Consider the following 17,547-nt stretch of genomic DNA (forward strand, 5'->3'; position numbering starts at 1 on the left):
TTACAATAAGGGTAGTGAAGTAATGAAACACATTGCCCAGCGATGTGGTAGTTGCACAGTCCCTGGAAATACTCAAGGTCAGGCTTGAAAGATACCAGGTTTGTTAGCTTGGAGAAGTTCCTCACTTGAAAAGTGAAGAACAACATCACCTCAAGAAGCGTCTAAGTGTGACTTCACAGAGGTTCCTTAGAAATCAAACAACTACGCAAACTATTTTAAACAATGCAAAGAAGCTAGGAATCTTATTTTCCCATGATTCATAAATAAAGCATTTTCATTTGCATGTTGCTGCTTACAGCGCACTGGTAAGTATATCCAAAGAACAATTCTCAAGAGAGCACTAACTTAGCCATGAGTTTTCAAGATTTCAGTCAGAAATAAAAAGATTATTCTTCAGCTTTATCTATAATCAATGGCGGAATATTTACTATACAAAAGGTGCATAAAAAAGCAATCAGTGTACAAATCATCAGAAAGAGTACAGTACTCTTAATTAGCTCCGTAGATGTAACTGCTCAGAACTGAGGCTTTTACATCTATTTTAGAAGAGCTAAAATGTTAGATGAGATATTAAAGTGTACCAAGGTATGAAAACAAAGAGTATAAATACTTCCTATATTTTGATACTGTCTCATGAAAAATGAATACAGACAGATCTGAATGAATACAAGCCATGAATCCATCTCAATGCATATTAATATAAAGCTTCCACTAGTTTGAATACATGATTCTGTGATTAAGCTACAATCATCTTCTCCAAAACATACATTAATAAAGGCAGTTCTTACTAGAAGCCTTCTTTAGTTTGGTAAGAATTAATCATTCAATTAGCATCAGCGCAGGGCATACTAAACTGAGATTTTACTGGAAAAGATACAGAAAAGTATGAGTACCTCAGAACTGGTATATCAACAGAACAAAACAGTACAGCTAGTACACTCAGCACTAGGAAAATAAAATCACAGAATCACAGTATGGTTTGGGTTAAAACGGACCTTTAGTTCCAACTCCCCTGCTATAGGCAGGGACATCTCTCTAGACCAGGTTGTTCAAAGCCCCATCCAGCCTGGCCTTGAACACCTCCAAAGAGGGGGCATCCACAACCTTTCTGGACAACCTGTTCCAGTGTCTCACTGTACTTACAGTAAAGAATTTCTTCCTAACATGTAGGCCAAATCTACCCTCTTCCAGTTTAAAGCCTTTAGGCTTCATCCCATCACTACCTGTCCTTATAAAAAGTCCCTCCCCAGCTTTCCTGTAGGCCCCTTCAGATACTGCTATCTTGGAATTCTCCTTCGGCAATTTTGAGCTATGAAAACAGTTGAAAAATTACAAGTCAAACCTATCCAGTAATTCAGAATAAGCCACTTTGAAGTATGCTTGTCACCCTTTCTACTATCCACTTCAGTTATAACTTGAAAAGTCGTCATTGTTGCACATACTTTACGGGACAAGCCCAAAGCTTCTCTTCCTCTACATACACGGTCAACACTGAAAGACTTCAGTTTTCAGTTTCTACTTTTTTTAGACCTCTTGACTTTGTATCTTCTACTTTCAAAATGAATGGTTTCTGCGCAAAAGGTCTACTCTTTTCATGAGAATTTTTTTATCTAAAGAATATATTCTGCCACAGGATATAAATCAGACAATTTTCACCTCCCTGCCCCCTTTTCAACACCCTCGAAATCCCCAGTTTGTGTTTGTCTTCCAGGGAAATAACCTGCCATACTCTGAATTCAAACTTATTTTGTTCTTGTGTAAACAGTGAATTCAACATTTCCAAATGACATTAAACTGACAGTATATAAAGTACTTGTGTAGTCAAATTTTATATCATTAACAATACAATTATCATGAATACACGAGAATCTCAAGTATTACTGGATTTAGCTGCTAAATAAAAAAAAATCCCTTACTTTCTGCACATGACACAAAGTTTCTTTGGAGTGGGTTTGTGTGAGAATGATGAGAGGCAGGTAGTAGAACAAAAAAGATGAGCTGATCCTTTCCGTTGATAAGCAGTCTGTCCCTTTTGCAAAGGCTTTTTGCAGTTTGCACATGTAACTTTAACCTGTTTAGAAGGCGGTGGCTGCTGAGTAGAAGGCTGGAAGATCTGTTTGGGTAGTGATGCTACTGGTGACAAAGAATCCACACCTGGTTGCTTTTGATTCCTAGGGAATGAAGCTGACTGGGATATCCAAGAATCTTCAATAAAGAAAAGAAAAAGTTAAGTGAGCAAACATGAGCATATACAGAGAAATATATGGTCATATATTTTTTTCCTGGAACTAACAATTATAGTGGCATTTTAGAAATTCAGATTCAAAATTCACTTTCACAGCACCACTCTCCACTGCTGAAAAAAGCTTCAGAACACAAACAAGACTCAGAATGGTCCCATTATACACCTCATGACAAGTTTTGCAGACCTCAATTGACTTGCACTGTGTTTGCAAACAGGTAATTCTATCTCCAAACCAACAGAACGGCAACTACCAAGGTTCAAGACACAAGCTTTCCAAATTTATCAACACGAATGAATGAAACCTTAAGATTTGTATTAGTTATTTTATTCTCAAGTGAGCTTTAACACACAACTGATAAAGTTACTTAGTCCTGCCTCTGTAGCAAATCATAGAGTTGAGGTCTTCCATGGTAGTCTCTTGGTCTAGCTTGCAGTCAAAGAATTGTACTGTGATTTCCATCTATGTCACTGCTTATTGTAGTTTGCTTCTAACATGACAGTCTTCTCAACGCAACAAATAACACTTAATCTGCAAACTAGCATAGCCATGAGAGTTTCAAGTTTTTTTCAGTAGAAATCTATGCCCCTAGAAAATAACATTCCATTAAGTCCTGGCAGTAAACAGTTCCATGTCCTTCTACTCTAACCTCACCAGTCTTTCAACTGTATTTTTGGACAAGAAACTGTTATGGAACTATGCCACTTTTCGCTCATCTTTTATAGTGTGACATTTTACAGAATAATATGCATATCTGCTGGGTAGAAAATTTTACTCGAGTTCTTTTTACGCACCTGGAAATGCTGCATGCTTCTGGTTAAATTACATCATGAGTATCTTGGTTTGAATCAAAAAACACAGCTTGGACAAGAAAAATATACAGTTTTGTCCTCCAAAAAAATTTGAATTCTAGGCTTTTCAACAGAATGTAAGCTTTCATTTTAATAACTATCACGACAGTTCAGGAACTTTGAGCTTCTAAAGGATGCCAAGAATGATACATTACTTGAGTATAAAACAAAACATGAATAGGAACTTCTTTTCACTGTAACAAAGCATTTACAAACATTTTCAATAGCCTGTGTCAGCCACCCCAAGTACTCTCACAGAACTTGGGACTTACCTTTCAAGCCTGTGATTCCATTTATTTAGACAGGTATTTCACTTCTGCATACTATTTCACACACATAACTACCACTCTATTTGGCAGTAGCTCTGCTACTATTTTTAAGTTTGAACAGAATTTACTGAAACTAAATAGAAATACTTAAGTCTTCAATATCCTATTCAGTAGATTCCTGGGATGTTAAACTAGCAACATTTTTTACCTCATGACTTTTCTTCACATCTAACTTGTTAACTACATTAACTCCTCCAGCTTATATGCTCTACAAAAGACCTCTAAAATTGGCTTTTCCTGTCCTTGAACTGAGACAATATATCACACATCCTTAGCTGCTTTCTGATCAGTTTCCATGCCCCAGTGCCCTTATGTCTTCATCCTTCAAGTTTCTATTTCCAGTTCTTCCCTCTAATGGTAAAGTTTATGAGGCCATGCAGTTTCATGTTCAACTTCTTCTTAACTATAATGGCTATTCTACTTTTTTTTAAATTCATTCTTACTCTAAATTGCTACAAAATTATTCCTTACTCCCACTTGCATCAATGCATTCATTTGTAGCACCATCTCACACACAAAAAAAAAAAGCTCAAAGAAATGATGCCTTTCAAATTTATTTTCTTAAATTTATTTTACAAAGCAGAAGAAACTACCAGCATAACTTAGGGCAGAAGTTTTGTAGAGGTACACAGCCCTTGAAACATACTCAAGTACATCTGCATTAATAACTTACTTCACATTTAATTTACCAATCTTTTATTCTGTTCTTGGAGTAGTTCTGATGCACAAAAATTAGATTCCAGTCAGAACAGCAAGACCTGAGTTCCATTCCAAAAGCACCTGAAATACATGCCTCAGAGCTTACTAGGGGCATTAAGTACTGAAATAATATGTAGGGCATAAGGTTCTGTATTACACACCTACCTCCTCCCATACAGTGGAGGCTTTTAGCCCAAGGAAACAACACCAATTCAGTATAAATCTTACTAACCATGCACAATGGATTTGTGCCCACATAAAATGGACTTCTCAAGAGCAACAGTATCAACAACTCTGATCTACTGTTTTTCTAATATGTAGATGTCACATGTCCTAGCTCCTTTATTAACAGGATCAGGAAAACAATATTCTATGTTTGCATCTTCAAGGCTTCAAATTCTCCAAAAAGGAAGCAAACAAACCACGGAAGCACAGAACCATTGAGGTTGGCAGGGACCTCAGGGTCCCTCCACTTAACCCTTGCTCCAGCAGGGACACCCAGAGCAGGGTACCCAGGACCACCTCCAGGTGGCTTCAACAGATCACCAGGGAGGAGATCCGACAGCCCCCAGGCAGCCTGCGCCCATGCTCTGTCATCTGCACAGTACAGCAGCACTCCTAGTGTTCAGAGGGAACCTCCTGCATTCCAGCTTGTGCCCACTGTCTCTTATTCTGGCACTAGACATGACTGAAAAGAACCTGGCTCCATTCTCTGTGCATCCCTCTTTTAGATATTTGTACACATCACTACTTTCGCTGAGAAGCACATACAAGTCTCTAGAAGAAAAAGGAAGGAACTTCTGAAGGAAAAAATAAAATGCAAATATATATCTCGAAAATCTTTCCTGTTTAACATCTTTATCAGTGACACTGAGAAGGGGAACGAGTGCCCCCCTCTGCAAGTTTGCTGATGACACCCAAGCTGTGTGATGTGGCTGACACACCCAAAGAACAAAATGCCATCCAGAGACCTGGACAGGTTAAAGCAGTGGGCCCAGGTGAACCTTATAAGACTCAACAAGTCTAAATGGATAACCCCCACCCACTATCACTGCAAGCTGGGGGATGTAAGGATAGAGCACAGCTCTGACTAAAAGGATCTGGGGGTACTTGGGGAAGGCAAGCAAGACATGAGCCAGAAGTGTGCCTTGACAGCCCAGAATACCAGCTGTATCCTGGAATGCATGAAAAGCAGTGAGATCAGCATGGTGAGGGAGTGATCCTGCCCTTCTGCTCTGTGCTGGTGAGACCTCACCTGGAGTACTGCAACCGGATGCGGAGTCCTCAGTACATGAGAGAGACAGACCAGCTGGAATGTGTCTAGAAGAAGGCCACAAAAATGACCCAAGGGATGAAGCATCCACCAAAGGACAGGCTGAGAGAGCTGAGGCTGTTCAGCATGGAGAAGAGAAGGCTCTGAAGTAACCTGAAAGTAGCTTTTCAGGTATCTAAAGGGAGCTATAAAAAGGAAGGGGACAGACTCTTTAGTAGGGTCTGTTGTGGTAGGACAACGGGAAACAGCTTTAAACTAAAAGAGGGGAGATTTAGATTGGATATAGGGAAAGAGTTTCTTACAATAAAGGTGCTAAAGCATTAGAACAGGCTGCCCTGAGAGGCGGTGGATGCCCCATCCCTGGAAACACTTAAGGTCAGGCTCTCAGAAACCTGATCAAGCTCTAAGTGTTCCTGTTCACTGCAGGGAGTTGGAATACATGGCCTTTACAGATCCCTTCCAGCCCAAATGATTCTATGAATTTATGTACAAAAATCTGCAAATGATCCAAACCTACATTTTTCAGGGTTTTTTTCTGCATTAAAAACTATTCCTACTATAGTTGTCTTTTCTCCAGTTACTTTTTCCTTTATGTTCTTGATCATTTTTCTCCTTTCTCTCCTTCAAAAGGTATTTTGAAGGTATTTTCCTTCTTCCCTTTCACTTGTGGCAGTCCTTTGTTTCCTTTGGAGCCTACTGCTCTTTAGTTTTTGCATATGAAGACCACAGGCATAAAAAAAAAAAAATCCTGCGTTTGCATACCTGAAAATAAATTTCTCATATCCATTTGCAAACTTACATTTTCCTCCCTTCTTCATACCTGAAAAATTTCTGTTCAGCCTCTGTCAATCACACCAAAAACACAAGTTCAGTCTTTTCAGGGAATGCACATGCTGATTTTCTTATTAAGAAAACAAAGGCACCATTTGAGGTAATGAATACTTTAAGTTGTCATCCACGACTACATCACTATCTGTGATGACACAATAACTGTCGTTCCACATCTGAGGAATCAACTACCAATAGTGAGAACATAAGATCTACAAGACTCATTTCTGAATTTAAGGTAACCACTGAAACATCCAGACAATAAAGTTCCCAAACTTCAACTTCAGATGTCAAATTTTGATATTAAATTTAACATGAATACAACAAAAAGAACACAAGATAACATCTGACTTGAAGGCTTATCTTCACACTGCCTTTCCAAAGTAGAATATGGAAGATACTAATACTTTGGCAAAAGTACATTAGGTGTCATGACTAAAATGAAGAGCTTCACTATTTAAATATTTCTTGAAAAGTACATAGAAAATCCATGCATTTTAATCAGTATATTACTGATTAAAGTTAAGCAACATAAACACTAAGTGTCTACTGCACTTGGATTCTAACTTAAAATAATTTTTTTTTAAAGTACACTAACTAGTCTGAAGCTAGTTATCACAGAAGTGATCATTCTTGTTTTTTTCCCCCCACACTTCTTCCCCAACTGGGCAGCAGAATATCCATATACAAATTCAAAATATTTTGAATTACTTTTGCTATTCTACAGAATTTAAGCTTTCACATTTCAAGACCACTGACAACTGTCCCATTTTATTTTAGTAAGACTTGCTTACAAGACACAGTATACTGCTATTTACACAGAAATAACAAAATCATATAATGAGGTCTTCCTGTGTCAGCTACAAGAAGTTTCACGCTCACAGGCTCTCATCCTGATGGGGGTTTCAACCACCCAGACATCCTCTGGCAAGACAACACAACGAGCTGTAAGCAATCCAGGAGCCCCCTAGAGTCCACTGACAGTAACTTTCTGGTTCAAGTAGTGGACAGACCAACCAGAGGTGAAGTATTGCTGGACCTGGTGTTCACCAATGCAGAGTTGCTCCTTAAAGATATTAAGACTGGAGGCAGCCTGGGCTGCAGTGACTACCCTCTAGCTTAGTTTGTGATCTTGAGGAATGTGGGCCTGGCACTGAGTAGAGTCAGGACCCTGAATTTTAAGAGAGCAAACTTCAGTTTGTTCAAGGAGTTGTTGAATGAGATCTCCTGGGAAGAAGTTCTTAAAGACAACAGAGTGGAACAAAGCTGGCTACCACTTTAAGGATGCCTTTCTGAGGGTGCAAGAGCTCTCTATCCCTCAGAATATAAAGCAGGCAGGGGAAGTGTGAAAACAGCATGGCTTGGCAAGGACCTGTTGGTCAAACTGAGGAAAAAGAAGGACGCATTATCTGGGGAGAATACGGGATGCTGTCTGGACTCACAGAAATGGGATTAGGAAAGCCAAAGCACAGAGAGAACTGAACTTAACAAGAGAAATTAAAAACAAGGAGGAGTTTTATGGGTACATAGGTCAGAAGAGACAGAACAAAGACAGCATTATCTCCCTTGCTAAATGAGAAAGGAGAACTGGCTACAACAGATATGGAGAAGGCTGAGGTACACAATAAGTTCTCTACCTCAGTCTTCACTGGCAGCCAGGATTCTCACATCTCTGAACATGAACCTCTAGGCGGGAACCAGGGGAGCAAACTCCCCTCCACTGTAATGACAGAGAAAGTCCAAGATTGACTCATGAGACTAAACACGTGCAAGTCCATGGGGCCAGGTGATTTGCATCCCAGGCTCCTAAGGGAGATGGCTGAGGTGGTTGCTGAGTCACTCTCCATCATGTTTGAAAAGTGGCTGTCAGGAGAAGAACTCAGGGACTGGAAAAAGGGAAACATCACTCTCATTTGCAAGAAAGGGAGAAAGGAGGATCTGGTCAGTGAACTACAGGTCAGTGAGCCTCATATCTATGCCTCGGAAGATCATGGAACAGATCCTCCTGAAAGACATTCTAAGGTACATGAGGGAAAAGTGGGTGATCCTAGAAAGCAAGCATGGCTTCACCAAGGGAAGAATGTGCCTGACCAATCTGGTGGCCTTCTCTGATGGAGTGGCAGCACTGGTGGACAAAGGGAAGGCAAGTAATATCATCTACCTGGACTTCTGCAAGGCCTTTGACATGGTCCCTCCACCCACCACATCCTGTCTCTAAATTGGAAAGATATGAATTTGAAGGGTGGACTATTCGGTGGAAAAGGAATTAGTTGGACGGTCACAGCCAGAGGGCTATGGTCAATGGTTCTATGTCCTGGTGGAGGCCAGTAACAAGTGGTGTCCCCCACAGGTCCATCTTGGGTCTGGTACTCTTTACCATCTTTATTAATGACACAGACAATGAGGTTGAGTGCACCCTCAGCAAGTCTGCTGATGAAACGAAGCTGAGCAGTGCATTTGATAAAGCAGAAGGACCCTGATCAACTCAGAAGGTAGGCCCCTGTAAATCTAATGAGGTTCAACAAAGCAAAGTGCTTTGTTTCCTTTGCTACTCCATGAGGGTAGTCCTGCTGAGAAGGACTCGGGGGTTCTGGCTGAAGAAAAATTTAACATGAACCAGCAGTGTGCTCTTGGAGAAGACTAATGGTATCCATCCATTCATCCTCAGAGTACGCTGACATGAAATCTCAGATGGGGAGCTGTGTAAACTTCCCCGCAATTCATATGGAAATACTTAAAAGAGCTACTACACCACTTGGACTGCCACAAGCCCATGGGGCTGGATGGAATCCACTGAAGGGTGTGGGCAGTTGATAGCCAAACCACTTTCTATCATTTATCAGCACTCCTGGTCAATATGAGAGGGCCCAGAGGGCTGGAGGCTTGCCAACATTACTTCCATCTACAAGAATGGTTGTAAGAGTTGATCTGGGAACTACAGGCCTGTCAGTCTGACTTCAATGCAAGGCAACATTATTGAGCAGATCATCTTGAGGGAGATCATAGGGCATGTGTGGGACAACTGGGGAATGAGGCCTAGCCAGCACGGGTTTGTGACAGGCAGATCCTGCTTGACCAACCTGATCTACTTCTGTGTTCAAGTTAGCCACCTGGTGGATAAGGAAAAGGCTGCTGACACAGTCTACTTCAGCAAAGCCTTCAACACTGTCTCCGAGTACTCTTCTGGAGAAGCTGGCAGCGCACAGCTTGAACAGATGCACTCCTTGCTGGGTAAAGAACTGGCTGGATGGCTAGGCTCAGAGTAGTGCTGAATGGAGTTAAATCTTCAGTTGGAGAACAGTCATGAATGGTATTCCCAGGGCACGGCACTGGGGCCTGTCCAGTTCAGTATCTTTACTGATGACCTGGGTGAAGACATTGAGTGCACCCTCAGTTTGCAGATGACACCAAGTTGGCAGGAAGTGTCGATCTGCCCGGGGTTAGGAAGGCCCTACAGAGGGACCTGTATAGGTTGGATCACTGGGGCCAATGGGATGAAATTCAACAAGACCAAGTGCTGGATCCTGCACTTTGGCCACAACCACATGCAACGCTACAGGCTTGGAGCAGAGTGGATGGAAGAGTGTGTAGAGGAAATGGATCTAGGAGGATCTTGGTCAATGCTTGGCTAAACGTGATAGAAACAGCGTTGCTAATAGGAGCGGAGAAGTGGTCATCCCTCTGCACTCAGCCTTGCACCCCGAATACCGAGTTCAGTTTTGGGCCCCTCACTACAAGAAAGACATTGAGGCCCTGGAGCATGTTCAGAGAAGAGCAGTGAAGCTGGTGAGGGATCTGGGGCACAAGCCTTATGACGAGCAGCTGAGGAAACTGGGATTGTTTAGTCTGGAGAAGAGGAGGCTTGGGGGTCCCATTTTCACTCTCTACAATTGCCTGAAGGGAGGCTGTGGTGAGGTGGGGGTTGGCCTCTTCTCCCATGTAAATAGTGATAGGACTAGAGGGAATGGCCTCACATTATGCCAAGGGAGATTCAGGTTGGACATTTGGAAATGCTTCCTCTCCGAGCTGCCCAGGGAGGTGGTGGAGTTACTGACTCCGAAGTTGTTCCAAGAAACGCTTTGTTGTTGCACTGAGGGACATGGTTTAGTGGGAAATATTGATGATAGGTGGATGGTTAGACTGGATGATTTAAGAGGTCTTTTCCAACTTTGGTGATTCTGTGATTCACCATTCTTTGTATGAATAAAGGAGTACACTCAAGTCATAAATAAAACTCTGCTCTTTAGATAGAAATACTTGTCTGAAAACACCTGAAGCATTACTTCACAATGAACTGGGATATCTTACCTATCCAAGGCATCAAGTCATTGAAGAATTTTTTGTTCTAGAGTTTAGAATGTTGTGATAGAAAGCTGTGATAAGGATGAAGAGAATCAAGACCTTCTACAAGAATTAAACTTACAAACTAAAGCAGTTCAACTGCCTCCCCAAAAAATTATCAAACAATTTTAAGGAAATGATCAGAATTCTAACTTACCAGGATTATGATGAGTCACAGATTCTCCATTTTGAAATACATCTCCAGCCACATTCATTCTACCAGGATTGAAAGGTCCTACACCAGTCTTGGTCTGTGAAGTTAAAGATGGGGTGTATGTTTGCATATTAACACCAAAATTACTTGACTGCAGTCCGTTAGATACATCTCCCAAGTTGGCATTCTGCAATGATGTTACATGCGTGATCATTAAGTTCATGTCACGCCCTTCAGCATTTTCTACATGACCATCACTCACAGAGCTCATAGCACCTGTTTCTAATGTAGTTACATTAGCAATCTGAATGTCAGAGTCTGGTTCTGTGGATATACCACTATTAGCAATTCCTGAATTTACCTTACTTCTTGAAAAACTGGAAGCAGAGAAATCCATATCGTTGGCTCTGTTTTTACACTCTGGAAGTCTTCGCTCATTAAAACTGGAAGCATTCTTCTCTTGTCCTTGATTTGTTTCAATATCTTCTTCATCATCAATGATAATAGTTTCACTTATACTCCCCTTTTGAGAATTCAAGTCTTTCGGAGGAGGAAGCATTTTGCAATCATCTCCTTGAAGTTCATCATTTTTTGACAATGCAAATGCAGTATTCCTTTGTTCTGCTATCAGTGATGTAGAATTTTGTGGCGTTTGAACAGGTTCAATAAAAACTACATCATCGTCGTCTTCTACAGTAGAGTTCTGGAATTTACTTGGTCTAGAAACTAAAGAACTTGGTGGACCAGCAAATGTATTTCCTACATTTGCAAGACCGGCTGCCATGGTGGTATTTGCTAGTAGGTCAGGAGTACGTCCAGACAGTTCTAATCCTCCCAGAGAACTTGTGTCCATTCCAGACCTGCTGTTTGAATAAAAACAAAGCAACAACAACAACAAACAAATGTCAGAGTAAGACATAACTTTCCAGTAACGGTTCCTAAAAATAACTACACAGATTCACAGAGTTGGTTGGAAGGGACCTCTCAAGATCATCTATTTCAACACCCAGCTATAAAAATCATAGTTTTAATTTTTATTTGGTTTTCTTCTTATCTCGGATAATACACCAAGAAAACCCACATAGTTTCTCTATTTTCTCTATGCTCTTATTTGAATATCTTAACATTAATTTCATTTCTAAACCTGTATAAGGAAGAGAAATGGCCAATACCAACAATTCCCACTAACAGGTATATAAATCAGTGTCTAGCAAAAAACACATCAGAAACTTTATTTTTGTTGGTACTCATTACAATATCTTCATTTCTCAGTTCCTCTCCTGAGGGACTCCCTCCACCCACGGACACAATGAGCCCTTAACACTTCTTTTGCTAGACTGCAAAGCAAAGTCAAGATTTAGACAATCAGAATAAAAAAACTGAATTCCTATTAAATCTCATTGCTATTAGAAACATTACCAACTTTCAACATCAACAGATTTATACAAAGACTGAAGTTATCAATGCACATCATTTTTGTCTAGCAAAAAAAGCTAAATCATTTTGCATATGTAACTTTGAAGTTCAACTGATATTCCCACACTCCCACGAAGGCAAACCTCCTTATGTGGTCCCAGTATAACTGAGGCAGAGAAGCAAAGGAGATAGGGAAACGCCACGTGCATTGAGAATACACACACTATCACAAGTGCATAGCAACTTCGCATTCCTAGCCATCCTGACTTCTTCATGTTCCACTGCAGCTTTCAACAGCTTTGATCTCTTTTCTAACAGCAAGCAATGCTTCTTCAGGCTCCCTCACAACAGCTACTTTGCTTGTAGGTTTCAGTTTGCATTTAGTTCAGTTTGGTCAAATCTCCTTTTTATAACTACATCATAATGAATTAAATACTGATAAGAGGCAAGCAGAATATGTAACTTCTGTACCTCTTCTTACCTTCTGCAATTCCAAACAATCATATGATTGTTGTTAAGAGAATTAAATTTCTGAAAAGAATATTTGTACTAAAAACAGTGAATTAAGCTGACCTTGATACGTACAACAGGAAATACATACTTTAGGGTATGTCCAAGTACACACTGAAATGTGACATCACTGAGCATTTATCAAAAGCTACAAGTAGCTTTCTATGCATTCTTATATATTCTTTATTAAAGGAAGCTGAATAGATGAAGTTGAAATATCCCACTCATAAATACTTACCCATCCAGAAATCCACTGCAATCTGTTTACCTTAGTAAGTTGCTCCAAGACCTTTTATTTTCCTTCCTGTGGGGAGCCTGCTTTTCTTGAAGCAACTTGCTACCTTCTGCAAAAGCTGTTCTGAAACAGGGTTAAAACAAACACTAAATACCTGAAAGGGAGCATACCTGAAAACAGCTAGAACCTCTTGCACCAACTCAGCTCATGAAAATGACTTTTCGGAACTTAAACTATAAGTTTAAACCTGATTTTCAGCACAGTTGTCCTACACTAATCGGAAAAATGTTGGTCTATACCATTGTTGCCACAAGAAAAGCAGCAACAGTGCTGTTTATTCTCAATTTTCTACTGTTACATTCCATTTCCAGGATTCTTTGTTTGTGGCTTTATAGGTAGATGGAAGAAGTACAGCGTTAAGACACAGGTAATTGCAATTATGAAATCAAATACTAGAATTAAAGAAGTCTGTTTATAATAGAACGTAAAGAAAATAAATGATTTAAGCAAACTGAACTATTGACAAAAGAAATCTTATCAGTTAAGTTTCCTTGCTTTATATGGCGTCAACCTCCACAATGCCTGTGGCAGAACATGCAAGGTTAAATTCACAACATGACTAAAGAAAAATTACAGAACACACATCACACATCAGGCTTACCTTACATTGCTAATCATTTTCAGATTGTATATATGCACTGCAGTAGTACTTAGCACAGGTTCAGACATCCATAGCTTATATTAACACACAACACAAGAGACTGAAAATGCTCAAAGCTCAAGTCTGTATTCATTCCTCAGGTTTTGCAACAGTCATTAGGTTTACCAGGCTTGGCAGCATTTTTACAATAGGGTATCAACGTGTGTAGTTATCTACTCTTTGAAGATAGGCCTTAAAATCCTCATGCAGTAAAGAGGCCCAAAGAAATAAAGCGCAAATATTCTTCTAAGCGTTTAGAATATTATTCAAGCCTTCATGTCCATTAACTGGAGCTGGCAGGGGAGGGGGGGAGCGGGAGGCGGAACACAAACAGCAAGGCTGTGAACCAGATTAATCCCAGAAGAGAAGCAACCACCTTTTAATACCTTCATACATTGTTAGCCTTACAGCCAAATGCCATTATGTAAGACCATCTGAAATGTAATGAAGGTAACATTCAATTGGAATGAAGAATTTTCTTTCAAAAGAACCATTATCATCAAAACAGCTGGCTTGTACCTTCCTGGAAATCAGTCAGTCACACTGAAGATTAATTTAATCCAATATTCTCTTTTACCTATCATTTTTCCTCTCAAGGGCTGATTAATTCAAAGTTAGATTTCCCTACATCTCAGCTTTTACTGATAAGAATGTATTCAGTTCATTGATTCTCAGAAGTTTCCCAGTTTTATTCCATATATTTTCTTTCTCAACAAGGAGAAAAGCATCACAAGCACATAAAGCTTTTAATGAAGTTTTAAATATACCTGAACAGATGGGAGCAAAGAGGAAATGAGAATATGCCAAGACTACACCACAGACCTGAATCAAACCTTTGCTATTTCTGTTTTTAAAGATTCTCACTAAAAATATAGATGGAGTTATTACTTTTGCTACAAATTATGTGCACGTATTATAATAAACGGGAAGATATCTTTTACCTATGCATATTTATTTTCTCCATATAGGCTCCTAGGAGGTTTTAGTGACCTGTGTTAGGTATGCCATAACAAGAAAAACTCATGTGCTTAACTGCTGGTACCCAGTAATATCTGCTGATATTTCCACACAGATATCAGCTTCTAACTCTGCAAAACTCAGCAACAAAATACAATTTTTAATTTTGTTTCTTTTCAAAAACAAAAGCAATTTGCAAAATGACACAGGAAGTTTTCTAAAAATGCTAATACTGAAAAGAGACCCAAAAACTACAGACAATTTTGTACTCAATATTTCTAAATGAAAACTAACAACAACAAAAGAAATAACTTACAAGTATAGGTTTACAATAGGAAACTAAGAAAAACTCTATCCTCATAGCTTATTAAGCATATTTTACTGCTACCATAGAAACATGATTACCAGAACCCTCTAAAATTCATTAGCCTGGATGAATTGTTAAAACTCTGGATTAAAAAAAAAAAATCCAAAGCCCAAAAAGCCACAGACTGGCAAAATCAATTCTGCAGAGAATTTATTGTCAATACTGTTGCTAAATGAGCTCAAGGTTTCGTGGTACCACACCGGCACTAAGATTACGGCCAGATGGAAACACAGGCACTACCAATACACATCAGCCCTTCCTGAACCAAGTTATGTTCTCCTTTTAAATTAGGTTGTACCACTGATGTGTAAAAGTCTTCAAGCTAAAATAAATCACCACCTCATATCTACATTCGGGTTTTAATTGCCGAAGAAATAAAGGGCGAAATCCACATGTCTCTGGAAAAATGACAAATACAACAGCTTTAAGGCAGCCAGCTAGGCAATGCTTCATAAGCCAAGTCTTTATAGTTGAAAAATAGAATACTTTTAAATTTATTAGAAATTGAAGAAATTTGGGAATGAGAGAACATACCTAAAAATAATCAACAAAAAGCTGGATTTTCCAAGCCAAATTCTCTACTAAATGCCATTAGTAACACCTGGGATGAAGGTAACATATGGAAAAGCACAGTCATGGTTATGCACCCTTGGAGCAAAGTCGTAAGGATAAAAAGGAGTCACTGAAATCTCACCAAAACCACAGTTTCATCAGAACACTTGAAACAGAAATTCAAACTAAGACCAGCACGTGCAAATGCTTCCATATAAAGACTTAAAAAAAGGAAAAGTGGACTGGTTTTGAGAGAACACAAAATTAAGACATCTTGAAAACTAAAGGGATTAATAAAGTTCTGGAGACAGTGTAATACAGTGGAACAGACAACACAGAAACAAAAAAGACCCATTGATTTGTCTCCTAAAAGAAATGCTTTCTATTAAGAAAGCGCATTATCCTAACTAAATTATTTAAGTTAACAGGTACTATGCTACATTTAATTTCATATCCAAAAGAGGAGAAATAACATATTAATGTCATAACGCAGTGACAGCACAGATGAGGTAAGAGGAAGAAGAGACTGCAAATGCCGGACATGCAGTAAACTGAAGATTTCAAGAACGTTGTACAGACCAAGACAGACAAAAAAACAAACAAGCAAACAAACAAATCACAGCCACCTACAACCAGAAAGACCCATCAACAGAAGGAAAAGCAACACTTGGTAATTCTGAGCCATGCAACATGGTTCAAGATGCAATTATCCAGACGGCTCTCCAGAATAGCATATTTAATCCCAAGGGAATGAATGAGAAAACAATTCATTACTTTAACTTGTGAATTTTAAAGGAAGAACAGAAGTACGAGGAACCAAGTTAAAAGGAAATGAAATGGAGCAGCCAGAAGAACAAAATGCTTTTTGAAAGCCTGAAGGCCATTTAAAGACTCATCACAAAAAGCATACAACTAACCTAAACTCCCCGAAAAGTAAAAAGGCTACTACCAAAAGTCTCTGAACTAACAAGAATCATGGAATTACATGTGTGACAGAAGACATGCATTTATTTGTCCCATTCTTTATCCTTTGCTAGGCGTAGATGTGCCTATCTTGAGCTATGTCAGAGCAAAGGTTTGTATAACATACCTATTGTACAACAGTACAGTTTTCCAGAAGACACAGCACTCAAGAAACACGAACCACAGCAGAGAAAACAGAGCAAGATGTTTGCACTGATGTTCAGTAAGGAAAAGATCAGGGAGGAACACATCAAAGCTCTCTTTTTAGGGGTTAAGAATGAGAAATATCCTATCGAAGTGCTAATAAAAGAGGATTTTAGAACAAACCACCAGGACCACATGACTTTCGCTTAGACTTCTAAAGGCCGTAACTTTATATTACAGTTTCTGTAATCAATTACTTAAACAGAAAGTGATAATTAACCAAGTAATTACAATTACCGTCCTGTAGCCATCACTAAAAAGACTGATAGAAACTACAGCTGAATAAATATACTATGGAAAGATACAATAAATGGGGAAAGAATTACATAAATTTTGCAAAGGAAGGACAACGTATCACAGTATTCCTATAGAGGTAATTGAGGGGTTCACATACTCATTGACCACAGAATCACCAAGGTTGGAAAAGACCCACAAGATCATTCAGTCCAGCCATCCACCCATCACCAATAGCTCTCACTAAATCACGTCCCTCGACACAACACCCAAATGTTCCTTGAACACCTCCAGGGTCAGTGACTCCACCACCTCCCTGGGCAGCCCATTAATCTGACCAATGCTGATTAAACTGGTACAGAGCACTCAAGATTTCCAAAAGACATTCAAACGTGTTCCTAACTAAACACTACAGTGAAAATCATCCATAATTAGATTTGAGCAAGGGTCCTCTTGAGGGTCCGCATTATTTGGAGAGATGACTATCATGCATTGTTAACTCTTATTTCAATAAAGAGAAGCAATCAATGGGGTCCCCCAAAATAAAGTGATACAGGTCAACATTTACAAAGCATCACAGAATCACAGAATGGCCAGGGTTGGAAAGGACCTCAAGGATCATGAATCTCCAACATCCCTGCTGCATGCAGGGCCATCAACCTCCCCATTTAATACTAGACCAGGCTGCCCA

The 17,547-nt window shown here is 39.5% G+C and overlaps 1 protein-coding gene across 5 annotated transcripts; it reads right to left on the bottom strand.

Moving 5' to 3' along the window:
* Window positions 1-1,119: 1,119 nt before the first annotated feature.
* Window positions 1,120-17,454, bottom strand: ZMYM5 (zinc finger MYM-type containing 5). 5 transcript variants are annotated; one of them, XM_010729052.3, is made up of 4 exons: window positions 12,883-14,748; window positions 11,080-11,581; window positions 10,722-10,815; window positions 1,122-2,205 (listed from the first exon to the last, which is right to left on the bottom strand). In XM_010729052.3, the coding sequence occupies exons 2-4, from the start codon at window positions 11,569-11,571 to the stop codon at window positions 1,913-1,915; spliced, it is 879 nt and encodes a 292-aa protein (XP_010727354.1). In that variant the 5' UTR covers window positions 11,572-11,581; window positions 12,883-14,748; the 3' UTR covers window positions 1,122-1,912. The 5 variants fall into 5 exon arrangements, with proteins under 5 accessions (XP_010727353.1, XP_010727352.1, XP_019467820.1 ...); XM_010729051.3 differs by having other exon boundaries at window positions 1,120-2,205; window positions 10,722-11,578; window positions 12,913-17,454; XM_010729050.3 differs by having other exon boundaries at window positions 1,120-2,205; window positions 10,722-11,578; window positions 12,883-17,454.
* Between the last annotated feature and the right edge of the window lie 93 nt (window positions 17,455-17,547).

Source organism: Meleagris gallopavo, chromosome 1 (assembly GCF_000146605.3).
Source record: "Meleagris gallopavo isolate NT-WF06-2002-E0010 breed Aviagen turkey brand Nicholas breeding stock chromosome 1, Turkey_5.1, whole genome shotgun sequence".
NCBI lineage: Eukaryota > Metazoa > Chordata > Aves > Galliformes > Phasianidae > Meleagris > Meleagris gallopavo.